The 13,996-nt window shown below is 51.5% G+C and overlaps 1 protein-coding gene across 4 annotated transcripts in view; it reads right to left on the reverse strand.

Moving 5' to 3' along the window:
• LOC137307324 (natural resistance-associated macrophage protein 2-like) overlaps nucleotides 1-13,996 on the reverse strand; it is a 218,548-nt gene that overhangs the window by 103,339 nt on the left and 101,213 nt on the right. For all 4 annotated transcript variants that reach the window (XM_067976801.1, XM_067976800.1, XM_067976799.1 and 1 more), the window contains 3 exons: nucleotides 6,974-7,098; nucleotides 5,314-5,436; nucleotides 620-739 (listed from right to left, as the gene is read on the reverse strand). In XM_067976801.1, coding sequence (XP_067832902.1) covers nucleotides 620-739; nucleotides 5,314-5,436; nucleotides 6,974-7,098 — 368 coding nt within the window. The remainder of the gene's footprint in view (nucleotides 1-619; nucleotides 740-5,313; nucleotides 5,437-6,973; nucleotides 7,099-13,996) is intronic.

Genomic DNA, 13,996 nt, shown 5'->3' on the forward strand with positions numbered 1-13,996 from the left:
AGAGCTCTGGCTGCAGTCAACTGCTTCCTCTCCATCCTCTACATCAATGTCCTCTCCCTCATCATGCTGAAGGTCCTTGTCCAATGGTGGCTCCATGTGTTGTCTCCATTGCAGAGCAAAGCTATGCAGCAAACTGCAATTATATGGGACACTCTCTCTGAGCTGCATTGCAGGAAGTCACCAGGACTGTCCAGGCAGCAGCATTGTTGCTTGAGGACGCCAATGGTCTGCTCGATAAGAACTCTAGTTGACCCTTGGATCTGATTATAGCACAGTTTGGCTACTCAGCATGGGTTCCTGAAAGGGGTCACGAGTCAAGTGTGCAGGGGGTAGCCCTTGTCCCAAAGCAGCCAGCCCTGCAGGGGCAAAGGGTTGGGGGATAGAGGATTCGAACAAGATAAAAGTGCAGGCACAAGGCCCTGCTTTGCCCCTCGGAGAAGCCTTAGGAAAACATAAAGGTGGCGGAGGTCGGCAAAATGAGTCTCCTTTCTCCTGACGTCCCCGCCCCCTTGGGAATGGATATTCTTCAGAGGTAAAGGTCAGAAAAATTGGTCCCAAGCTCCTTTAGTCAACGTTTACAACATTTTTTGCTGGGGAAGGTTGGACCTCTGATACATACCTTGGGATACTGCCTGCGACAGACCTCAGCTAGTTGCATGCCACTTACAACTCCTAACCGGGCCGACAGTCTCTGTAACATGAGGCCGAGGATGGTGGCCAACAGCAAGACCCAGAGGATCTGAAAAAAAAGTGGGGATAAAAAGCAAGACAAATTCAGTCCAATACTGTCACACAAACTTCTATAAAAACCCTACAGAGCCTAAATATGGATCCCTTTGATCTTTATTTTTGATCTCACTCTTGTCATTCAACAGCACTGCACATTAACTCTTGAGGTGCCTGCGATGTCCACAAATTATCTCCACTTGCTTCTGGTGCAGCCAACCTCAGGAGGTGATTTTTTGAAGCTGGGTTGGCTGTTTCACCCATTGTTTTGTCTGTTTTCTCCCTGTTGGAAATACCTGGCCTTTACTACCCTCGGTGAATTTCATGGTAGGGGATTTCCTCTGGTCACTATGTGTTCACCACATTGTAAACGGGAGATTTCCCACATTTGTTACTTGCAGAGAAAGTGTAAGCACGATCTAAAAGAACCAAGGGACGATTTCCCCAATGCATGTTCCTGATGTAGGAGCATTCGGGAAATCGTGGGAGCTCTCTCCACTTCCTGATACACGGTCCCATGGGCCAGGCTTCTCTAAGTGCGCCAGAAGCTGAATTGGACCAGCCACAGCAATAGTGTGGCTACCAGAGCAGGTCAGCTCTGGGTATTCTGTAACGAGTGGCTCACCTCCTGACTCCCCAAAAACTCTCCACCATCTACAAGCTTCAAAGTCAGGAGTGTGATGGAATATTCACCACTCCCCTGGATGGTGCAGCCCAACAACACTCAGGAAACTCAATACCATCCAGGCAGAGCAGTTCATTTGATCGGTGCCCCTGACACTGGACTCAATATCCACCCCCTCTGCCACTAGTGCACCGTGGCTGCATCATGCACAATGTACAGGATGTACTGCAGCAACTCTCCAAGGTTATTTCGACAGCAACTTCCTCCTTTGAAACCTCCACCACCTTCTCAGGACAACTAGGGATGGGCAATAAATGTGGTACTGCCAGTATTGCCCACATGCAATGATTTAAAAAACAGTATGGGTCAGGAATTCTGACCCTTCACCTCAGGTGCCTGTTCATGAAGCGTTCGATTTTCCTACAGGTGATTTTGACATCAAGAGATGAGCTTTGCTCCCAGCCAGAAAATCCCCCATTATCTTCTGTAGATTATGCTAATGCAGTCCCTCACTGAATGTCATGAGTCCGGAGAAGGTTGTGCCCCCAGTACACTATTCACCCATGTAGAATGGGTTCCCGGCAGGGGAATGGGCTTGGCCTGCTTTGGGGTGTTTCTTAAAGCTAGGTTGATCTTGTCGTTTAATTGAACGTTGATGTGTGGTTATTTTTGCACTGAGCATTTCCAGATTTTCAAATGCCTCATGAAGTCTCCTCTGAAATTCCCCAGGGATTGGAGAGACTCTGAAAGGTTTGCACAGCAATCTATATGTTTTCAAATGGTATTTGAAGATGCAGTGAGAGGGCCTGATCATTCATCTCTTACAACCTCTTTGCATCTACAGCAAACAATGGGTTTGCTTTCACTACTTCAGGTAGAGCATCACCATTGGTTCGAAGTGGGTAGTGATTGTGTTGGAGGGCTTTGGATTAATACACAGATACAATTCATTATTCCTTTCATTGCCCCACCATTGAAGAGACCCGGGCAGTCAGGACTGCCCAATCAACAAACTCATTAAGATGCTTCCTGACAAGTTTTTTTCCACAGCTAGAAGTAGTTTTCCAGCTGGCAGCTGTGCCCAGAGCCTTCCAGCCACCCAGCCCCTGGTACTACCTGGGTACGAGGCCATGGCACCTTGTTTTGTTAGTTTTGATGAACCCTTCACCATAATGTTCTTGTCTCACTGTCATGTTGAATGACTACAGTCCCTAGAACAGGTCGACATCCATTTGCAACTACTAGAAACTCAGTGCCGTGTACATCTTGCCCATCTTACAGATTCTGACACTGAGCCTTTCTCTTGCCAGTGGCTTTAGTTCTGCTTTGTTGAGCTTGAGCAGTGAGATGTTAGATTCCTTAAACTCTCCGCCAACTGGGCTGGAAAATCAGGATTTTCCCAGTGATCCCGGCAGTTACTCTGGGATTGTGCCTGCCACTCAACTCTGCCTCTGACCCCACTGAAGCTCACTGGGTCAGGGGTCAGGGCCTGTAGGTGTGGCATCACCCTGCTGATGACCCTGGAAATGCTAGTGGTGGCTGGCTGCCCAGGAAGGGGTGGGGGGAGGTGTGTTGCCCCTCCCGTCGCCAGCCAGAACTCCCAATGTAGACTGGGTGTTTCTGCTGTGCTCCTGCTGGAGTTGTGGTGGGAGAGCACTAGAACGGCTGAGCAATTTCAGCCCCACTGCCTCAGGTATTCACTCTCAAGCAGAACAGATACCGAGAGCACAATACGGCAGAAAGCCGAGAGGAGTATAGAAAGTGGAGGGGTGAAAATTAGGAAAGCAAAGAGAGGGCATGAAAAAATACTGGCAAGTAAAATTAAGGAAAACCCAAAGATGTTTTATAAATACATAAAGAGCAAGAGGATAACTAAGGAAAGAGTAGGGTCTTTTAGAGACCAAAAAGGCAGAAGATGTGGGTATGGTTCTTAATGAATACTTTGCGCCCATCATCACAAAAGAGGGGGACGATACAGACTTTGTAGTTAAGGAGGAGGAGTGTGACATATTGGATGGGATAAACATAGTGAGAGAGGAAGTATTAAGGGGCTAGTATCTCTGAAAGTAGATAAATCGCCAGGCACGGATGAAATGTATCCCAGACTGTGAAGAGAAGGGAGGAAATAGCAGAGGCTCTGACCATCATTTTCAAATCCTCTCTGGCTACAGGCGTGGTGCTGGAGGATTGGAGGACTGCTAACATTGTACCGTTGTTTAAAAAAGGAGAAAGGGATAGACCGAGTAATTACAGGCCAGTCAGCCTAACCTCGGTGGTGGGCAAATTATTGGAAAAAATTCTGAGGGACAGGATAAACCGTCACTTAGAAAGGCACGGATTAATCAAGGACAGTCAGCACGGATTTGTTAAGGGAAGATTGTGTTTAACTAACTTGATTGAATTTTTTGAGGCGGTAACAAGGAGGGTCGATGAGGCCAGCATTTTTGATGTGGTCTACATGGATTTTAGCAAGGCTTTTGACAAGGTCCCACATCGCAAACTGGTCAGAAAAGTAAAAGCCCATGGGATCCAAGGGAGAGTGGCAAGTTGGATCCAGAATTGGCTCAGTGGCAGGAAGCAAAGGACAATGGTCGACGGGTGTTTTTGTGACTGGAAGGCTGTTTCCAGTGGGGCTCCACAGGGCTCAGTTCTAGGTCCCTTGCTTTTTGTGGTATATAATCAATGATTTGGACTTAAATGTAGGGGGCATGATTAAGAAGTTTGCAGATGATACAAAAATTGGCTGTGTGGTTGATAGTGAGGAGGAAAGCTGTAGACTGCAGGAAGATATCAATGGACTGGTCAGGTGGGCAGAAAAGTGGCAAATGGAATTCAGTCTGTAGAAGTGTGAGGTAATGCATTTGGGGAGGGCAAACTAGGCAAGGGAATACACATTAAATGGGAGGATACTGAGAGGTGTAGAGGAAGTGAGGGACCTTGGAGTGCATGTCCACAGATCCCTGAAGGTAGCAGGACAGGTAGATAAGGTGGTTAAAAAGGCATACGGGATACTTTCCTTTATTAGCCGAGGCATAGAATATAAAAGCAGGGAGGTTATGCTAGAACTGTATAAAACTCTATTAAGGCCACAGCTTGAGTACTGCATACAGTTCTGGTCACCACATTACAGGAAGGGTGTAATTGCACTAGAGAGGGTGCAGAGGAGATTTATGAGGATGTTGCCAGGACTGGAGAATTTTAGCTATGAGGAAAGATTGGATAGGCTGGGGTTGTTCTCTTTGGAACAGAGGAGGCTGAGGGGTGATTTAATTGAGGTGTACAAAATTATGAGGGGCCTAGATAGAGAGGATAGGAAGGACCTACTTCCCTTAGCAGAGGGGTCAGTAAGCAGGGGGCATAGATTTAAAGTGATAAGTAGAAGGATTAGAGGGGAGCTGAGGAGAAATTTTTCACCCAGAGGGTGGTGGGGGTCTGGAACTCACTGCCCGAAAGGGTGGTGGAGGCAGAAACCCTCAACTCATTTTAAAAAGTACCTGGATGTGCACCTGAAGTGTCGTAACCAACAGGGCTACGGACCAAGTGCTGGACAGTCGGATCAGGCTGGATAGCTCTTTATCGGCCGGCGCGGACACAATGGGCCAAATGGCCTCGTTCTGTGCCTTAAATCTCCATGATTCTAACATTGAAAGTCCAGCAGAAATCTGTCTTGCTTGTTGTTTATTAACATGTTGGTATATGATCTACAGAGTGAGACAATGTGACCTTCATCTGATCACATCATGCTTTCATCTACAGTCTGGAGTACTGTCTGCCTTTGTTTGGCCATTTCCAGTGATACTTAAAGGGATCCTCACCTGCCCTCAGCGAATGACTGCAACGATTTGGCAGACATCCTGCTGTGAGTTCACTCTCCGATCTTCAGTATAGAAGTTTATTGTGCACAGAATTTTAGGCCAGTACAAACTATTTACACTGTGGGAAGATTTCCCATAAGGATGTACCTTAAATCCTGCCACAGCTCCAGACTGAAGGTCAGATTCAATGTTTCCTGGGTCCAGATATGCGATACTCATCAGAAACCCGGGTCCTGTAAAGGCCCAGAGCTTCCGCATGCTAAACCGAGTCTGAGGGCAAAAAGAAAGAGATCAGTCGGTTCGACACTCGAGAGCTGGATTTCTAACCTTATTTACATTTGACAATATTATTTTGTCCCCTGATGGAAAGCTCCCCCTACACTGTCCCATCAAACACTCCCAGGGCAGGTACAGGGTTAGATACAGAGTAAAGCTCCCTCTACACTGTCCCATCAAACACTCCCAGGGCAGGTACAGGGTTAGATACAGAGTAAAGCTCCCTCTACACTGTCCCATCAAACACTCCCAGGGCAGGTACAGCATGGGTTAGATACAGAGTAAAGCTCCCTCTACACTGTCCCATCAAACACTCCCAGGACAGGTACAGGGTTAGATACAGAGTAAAGCTCCCTCTGCACTGCCCCATCAAACACTCCCAGGGCAGGTACAGGGTTAGATACAGAGTAAAGCTCCCTCTACACTGTCCCATCAAACACTCCCAGGGCAGGTACACCACGGGTTAGATACAGAGTAAAGCTCCCTCTACACTGTCCCATCAAACACTCCCAGGACAGGTACAGCACAGGTTAGATACAGAGTAAAGCTCCCTCTACACTGTCCCATCAAACACTCCCAGGGCAGGTACAGCACGGGTTAGATACAGAGTAAAGCTCCCTCTACACTGTCCCATCAAACACGCCCAGGGCAGGTACAGGGTTAGATACAGAGTAAAGCTCCCTCTACACTGTCCCATCAAACACTCCCAGGGCAGGTACAGCACGGGTTAGATACAGAGTAAAGCTGTCCCCCAAAAATATTCTTTAGCCGCATCTTCCACCAGTGTAGCATATTTCCAGCCCTGCTCGGGGTGCTTTGAGAATTTATTTGTGAATTTAGTTCAGTTCTGTGCTCGCTCATGATTGCCCAAACTCAATTCCTTTGGATCCTTACACTCAAGAGAGGAATCTTTCCTCCAATGATTCTGGGCTGGATTGAAGCCCAGGTGTCTGGAGGTGAAAGGATTATTTTCGAAAGCACGAATCACCTCATCTCTAGGGCCTCTCATTTAATGATGTTCTTGAGCGAAGCCTCTGGAGATGACATGAAGAGCTGCAAAGCCTGTGATTTTCCAAAACGTCAGTTACAGACAAGTGGGCTATTGTGGAATACCAGGATATATTGGAGAGGGAGCTCCATGCTCCCCCTGAGTGACAGTATGAAAGGAAGAAGGTACTAGAGCACAGAAAGAAGTGGCAGAAACTGCCCCCCACTTTATAAATCGGACTTTACTGTCTGGTTCACACCATAGACATTCCCGAGCAACTTGCTGGAAAGGCAGAGTGTTTGATCCAAAATCACATGGGTTGCAGTCCTGCTGACAGTGAACCTCCTTGACAGCTGTCCAAAGGCAACACTCTGAATCCTAACCCAGTTCATCTGTGTTCTCTCAGAGTTCCCTCTCAGGGGGATTGGTGCAAAGACAGAGTACAATGAGCTCTACTTTGGTTAAACCAGTGAACAGAGCCTGATTACTGTCAGTTGGGATTGTCGAGTCTCCTGTTCAGATGACACTGAAGTGTAGACTCACCGAGCCGATGTTCGGGATGGGGATCTTCTTCTCCAGATCGGTTTGGAATGTCACTTCCATGGGAGCTAACGATCCTGGCGGAGTGATGCTACTGCAACACGTGTCAATACATTTTGGAGGCTTGTCTGAAAAGAGTTACAAATATATCACAACTCAGGCAAAGTAAGGGCAGTTTAAAGAGTCCCAGGCACCTCTCCCAGTGACACCTCTCCCAGTGACAACTCTCCCATTGAAACCTCTCCCAGTGACACCTCTCCCAGTGACACCTCTCCCAGTGACACCTCTCCCAGTGACACCTCTCCCATTGACACCTCTCCCAGTGTCACCTCTCCCAGTGACACCTCTCCCAGTGACACCTCTCCCAGTGACACCTCTCCCAGTGACACCTCTCCCCATTGACACCTCTCCCAGTGTCCCCTCTCCCATTGACACCTCTCCCATTGACACCTCTCCCAGTGACACCTCTCCCAGTGACACCTCTCCCAGTGTCCCCTCTCCCAGTGACACATCTCCCAGTGTCCCCTCTCCCATTGACACCTCTCCCAGTGACACCTCTCCCAGTGACACCTCTCCCCAGTGACACCTCTCCCCAGTGACACCTCTCCCAGTGACACCTCTCCCATTGACACCTCTCCCAGTGTCCCCTCTCCCAGTGACACCTCTCCCATTGACACCTCTCCCAGTGACACCTCTCCCAGTGACACCTCTCCCATTGACACCTCTCCCAGTGACACCTCTCCCAGTGACACCTCTCCCAGTGACACCTCTCCCCATTGACACCTCTCCCATTGACACCTCTCCCAGTGACACCTCTCCCAGTGACACCTCTCCCCGGTGACACCTCTCCCCAGTGTCACCTCTCCCCATTGACACCTCTCCCATTGACAACATCTCCCATTGACACCTCTCCCAGTGACACCTCTCCCAGTGACAACCTCTCCCATTGACACCTCTCCCCATTGACACCTCTCCCCGGTGACACCTCTCCCCATTGACACCTCTCCCATTGACAACCTCTCCCATTGACACCTCTCCCCATTGACACCTCTCCCCATTGACACCTCTCCCCGGTGACACCTCTCCCCATTGACACCTCTCCCAGTGACACCTCTCCCAGTGACACCTCTCCCAGTGACACCTCTCCCCAGTGACACCTCTCCCAATGACACATCTCCCAGTGTCCCCTCTCCCAGTGACACCTCTCCCCATTGACACCTCTCCCCATTGACACCTCTCCCAGTGACACCTCTCCCATTGACACCTCTCCCATTGACACCTCTCCCCATTGACACCTCTCCCCATTGACACCTCTCCCCATTGACACCTCTCCCAGTGACACCACTCCCAGTGACACCTCTCCCAGTGACGCCTCTCCCAGTGACACCTCTCCCCAGTGACACCTCTCCCCAGTGACAACTCTCCCATTGACACCTCTCCCCAGTGACACCTCTCCCCATTGACACCTCTCCCAGTGACATCTCTCCCCATTGACAACTCTCCCATTGACACCTCTCCCCAGTGACACCTCTCCCCATTGACACCTCTCCCATTGACACCTCTCCAATTGACACCTCTCCCTGAGACACCTCTCCCTGTGACACCTCTCCCATTGACACCTCTCCCAGTGACACCTCTCCCATTGACACCTCTCCCATTGACACCTCTCCCTGTGACACCTCACCCATTGACACCTCTCCCATTGACACCTCTCCCATTGACACCTCTCCCTGAGACACCTCTCCCAGTGACACCTCTCCCATTGATACCTCTCCCAGTGACACCTCTCCCAGTGACAGCTCTCCAATTGACACCTCTCCCATTGACACCTCTCCCATTGACACTTCTCCCCATTGACACCTCTCCCATTGACACCTCTCCCAGTGACACCTCTCCCATTGACATCTCTCCCAGTGACACCTCTCCCATTGACACCTCTCCCATTGACACCTCTCCCATTGACACCTCTCCCATTGACACTTCTCCCCATTGACACCTCTCCCATTGACACCTCTCCCATTGACACCTCTCCCATTGACACCTCTCCCTGAGACACCTCTCCCAGTGACACCTCTCCCATTGATACCTCTCCCAGTGACACCTCTCCCAGTGACAGCTCTCCAATTGACACCTCACCCATTGACACCTCTCCCATTGACACTTCTCCCCATTGACACCTCTCCCATTGACACCTCTCCCATTGACACCTCACCCATTGACACCTCTCCCATTGACACCTCTCCCCATTGACACCTCTCCCATTGACACCTCTCCCATTGACACCTCTCCCATTGACACCTCTCCCATTGACACTTCTCCCCATTGACACCTCTCCCCATTGACAACTCTCCCAGTGACACCTCTCCCAGTGACACCTCTCCCAGTGACGCCTCTCCCAGTGACACCTCTCCCCAGTGACACCTCTCCCCAGTGACACCTCTCCCATTGACATCTCTCCAATTGACACCTCTCCCATTGACACCTCTCCCATTGACACTTCTCCCCATTGACACCTCTCCCAGTGACACCTCTCCCATTGACATCTCTCCCAGTGACACCTCTACCATTGACACCTCTCCCATTGACACCACTCCCATTGACACCTCTCCCATTGATACCTCTCCCAGTGACACCTCTCCCAGTGACAGCTCTCCATTTGACACCTCACCCATTGACACCTCTCCCATTGACACTTCTCCCCATTGACACCTCTCCCATTGACACCTCTCCCATTGACACCTCTCCCATTGACACCTCTCCCATTGACACCTCTCCCATTGACACCTCTCCCTGTGACACCTCTCCCAGTGACACCTCTCCCAGTGACACCTCTCCCATTGACACCTCTCCCATTGACACCTCTCCCAGTGAAACCTGTCCCAGTGACACCTCTCCCTGTAACACCTCTCCCAGTGACACCTCTCCCATTGACACCTCTCCCCAGTGACACCTCTCCCATTGACACCTCTCACAGTGACACCTGTCCCAGTGACACCTCTCCCAGTGACACCTCTCCCAGTGACACCTCGCCCAGTGACACCTCTCCCAGTGACACCTCTCCCCATTGACACCTCTCCCATTGACACCTCTCCCATTGACACCTCTCCCCATTGACACCTCTCCCATTGACACCTCTCCCCATTGACACCTCTCCCAGTGACACCTCGCCCAGTGACACCTCTCCCATTGACACCTCTCCCATTGACACCTCTCCCCAGTTACACCTCTCCCCATTGACACCTCTCCCATTGACACCTCTCCCATTGACACCTCTCCCCGGTGACTCCTCTCCCCAGTGACACCTCGCCCATTGACACCTCTCCCATTGACACCTCTCCCCAGTGACACCTCTCCCCATTGACACCTCTCCCATTGACACCTCTCCCATTGACTCCTCTCCCCGGTGACACCTCTCCACGGTGACACCTCTCCCCATTGACACCTCTCCCCATTGACACCTCTCCCATTGACACCTCTCCCCAGTGACACCTCACCCCATTGACACCTCTCCCAGTGACACCTCTCCCTATTGACACCTCTCCCATTGACACCTCTCCCATTGACACCTCTCCCCAGTGACACCTCTCCCATTGACACCTCTCCTTGTGACAGCTCTCCCAGTGACACATCTCCCATTGACACCTCTCCCAGTGACACCTCTCCCTATTGACACCTCTCCCATTGACACCTCTCCCATTGACACCTCTCCCCATTGACACCTCTCCCATTGACATCTCTCCCAGTGACAGCTCTCCCAGTGACACATCTCCCATTGACACCTCTCCCAGTGACACCTCTCCCAGTGACAGCTCTCCCATTGACACCTCTCCCATTGACACCTCTCCCATTGACACCTCTCCCATTGACACCTCTCCCAGTGACACCTCTCCCATTGACACCTCTCCCTGTGACACATCTCCCATTGACAGCTTTCCAATTGACACCTCTCCCATTGACACCTCTCCCTGTGACACCTCTCCCAGTGACACCTCTCCCCATTGACACCTCTCCCAGTGACACCTCTCCCATTGACACCTCTCCCAGTGACACCTCTCCCATTGACACCTCTCCCAGTGACACCTCTCCCATTGACACCTCTCCCTGTGACACCTCACCCATTTACACCTCTCCCATTGACACCTCTCCCTGTGACACCTCTCCCATTGACACCTCTCCCCAGTGAAACCTCTCCCATTGACACCTCTCCCCATTGACACCTCTCCCATTGACACCTCTCCCCAATGACACCTCTCCCCATTGACACCTCTCCCAGTGACACCTCTCCCCATTGACACCTCTCCCAATGACACCTCTCCCCAGTGACACCTCTCCCCATTGACACCTCTCCCATTGACACCTCTCCCATTGACACCTCTCCCCAGTGACACCTCTCCCCATTGACACCTCTCCCATTGACACCTCTCCAATTGACACCTCTTCAATTGACACCTCTCCCTGTGACACCTCACCCATTGACACCTCTCCCATTGACACCTCTCCCATTGACACCTCTCCCCAGTGACACCTCTCCCCATTGACACCTCTCCCATTGACACCTCTCCAATTGACACCTCTCCCATTGACACCTCTCCCTGTGACACCTCACCCATTGACACCTCTCCCATTGACACCTCTCCCCAGTGATACCTCTCCCATTGACACCTCTCCCCATTGACACCTCTCCCAGTGACACCTCTCCCAGTGACACCTCTCCCAGTGACACATCTCCCATTGACACCTCTCCCAGTGACACCTCTCCCAGTGACACCTCTCCCATTGACATCTCTCCCAGTGACAGCTCTCCCATTGACACCTCTCCCATTGACACCTCTCCCATTGACACCTCTCCCAGTGACACCTCTCACATTGACACCTCTCCCTGTGACACCTCTCCCATTGACACCTCTCCCAGTGACACCTCTCCCCATTGACACCTCTCCCAGTGACACCTCTCCCCATTGACACCTCTCCCATTGACACCTCTCCCCATTGACACCTCTCCCATTGACACATATCCCTGTAACACCTCTCCCATTGACACCTCTCCCAGTGACACCTCTCCCATTGACACCTCTCCCTGTGACACCTCACCCATTGACACCTCTCCCAGTGACACCTCTCCCCATTGACACCTCTCCCATTGACACCTCTCCCCATTGACACCTCTCCCATTGACACCTCTCCCCATTGACACCTCTCCCATTGACACATATCCCTGTAACACCTCTCCCATTGACACCTCTCCCAGTGACACCTCTCCCATTGACACCTCTCCCTGTGACACCTCACCCATTGACACCTCTCCCATTGACACATATCCCTGTAACACCTCTCCCATTGACACCTCTCCCATTGACACCTCTCCCTGTGACACCTCTCCCAGTGACACCTCTCCCCATTGACACCTCTCCCATTGACACATATCCCTGTAACACCTCTCCCATTGACACCTCTCCCTGTGACACCTCACCCATTGACACCTCTCCCAGTGACACCTCTCCCATTGACACCTCTCCCAGTGACACCTCTTCCATTGACACCTCTCCCATTGACACCTCTCCCATTGACACCTCTCCCATTGACACATATCCCTGTAACACCTCTCCCATTGACACCTCTCCCTGTGACACCTCACCCATTGACACCTCTCCCAGTGACACCTCTCCCATTGACACCTCTCCCAGTGACACCTCTTCCATTGACACCTCTCCCATTGACACATATCCCTGTAACACCTCTCCCATTGACACCTCTCCCATTGACACCTCTCCCAGTGACACCTCTTCCATTGACACCTCTCCCATTGACACCTCTCCCATTGACACCTCTCCCATTGACACATATCCCTGTAACACCTCTCCCATTGACACCTCTCCCTGTGACACCTCACCCATTGACACCTCTCCCATTGACAGCTCTCCAATTGACACCTCTCCCATCGACATCTCTCCCAGTGACACCTCTCCATTGACACCTCTCCCATTGACACCTCTCCCTGTGACACCTCACCCATTGACACCTCTCCCATCGACATCTCTCCCAGTGACACCTCTCCCATTGACACCTCTCCCATTGACACCTCTCCCATTGACACCTCTCCCAGTGACACCTCTCCCAGTGACACCTCTCCCTGTGACACCTCTCCCTGTGACACCTCTCCCAGTGACACCTCTCCCCAGTGACACTTCTCCCTGTGACACCTCTCCCAGTGACACCTCTCCCTGTGACACCTCTCCCATTGACACCTCTCCCAGTGACACATCTCCCATTGACACCTCTCCCAGTGACACCTCTCCCATTGACACCTCTCCCATTGACACCTCTCCAATTGACGCCTCTCCCATTGACACCTCTCCCAGTGACACCTCTCCCAGTGACACCTCTCCCTGTGACTCCTCTCCCCAGTGACACCTCTCCCTGTGACACCTCTCCCAGTGACACCTCTCCCTGTGACACCTCTCCCTGCGACACCTCTCCCATTGACACCTCTCCCAGTGACACCTCTCCCTGTGACACCTCTCCCATTGACACCTCTCCCCATTGACACCTCTCCCATTGACACCTCTTCCAGTGACACCTCTCCCCGGTGACACCACTCCCATTGACACCTCTCCTCAGTGACACCTCTCCCCATTGACACCTCTCCCATTGACACCTCTCCCATTGACACCTCTTCAATTGACACCTCTCCCAGTGACACCTCTCACAGTGACACCTTTCCAAGTGACACCTCTCCCAGTGACACCTCTCCCATTGACACCTCTCCCATTGACACCTCTCCCATTGACACCTCTCCCAGTGATACCTCTCCCATTGACACCTCTCCCAGTGACACCTCTCCCCATTGACACCTCTCCCATTGACATCTCTCCCAGTGACACCTCTCCCCAGTGACACCTCTCCCAGTGATACCTCTCCCATTGACACCTCTCCCAGTGACACCTCTCCCCATTGACACCTCTCCCATTGACCCCTCTCCCATTGACACCTCTCCCAGTGACACCTCTCCCCATTGACACCTCTCCC

This window comes from Heptranchias perlo, chromosome X (genome assembly GCF_035084215.1).
Source record: "Heptranchias perlo isolate sHepPer1 chromosome X, sHepPer1.hap1, whole genome shotgun sequence".
In the NCBI taxonomy this organism is placed as follows: domain Eukaryota; kingdom Metazoa; phylum Chordata; class Chondrichthyes; order Hexanchiformes; family Hexanchidae; genus Heptranchias; species Heptranchias perlo.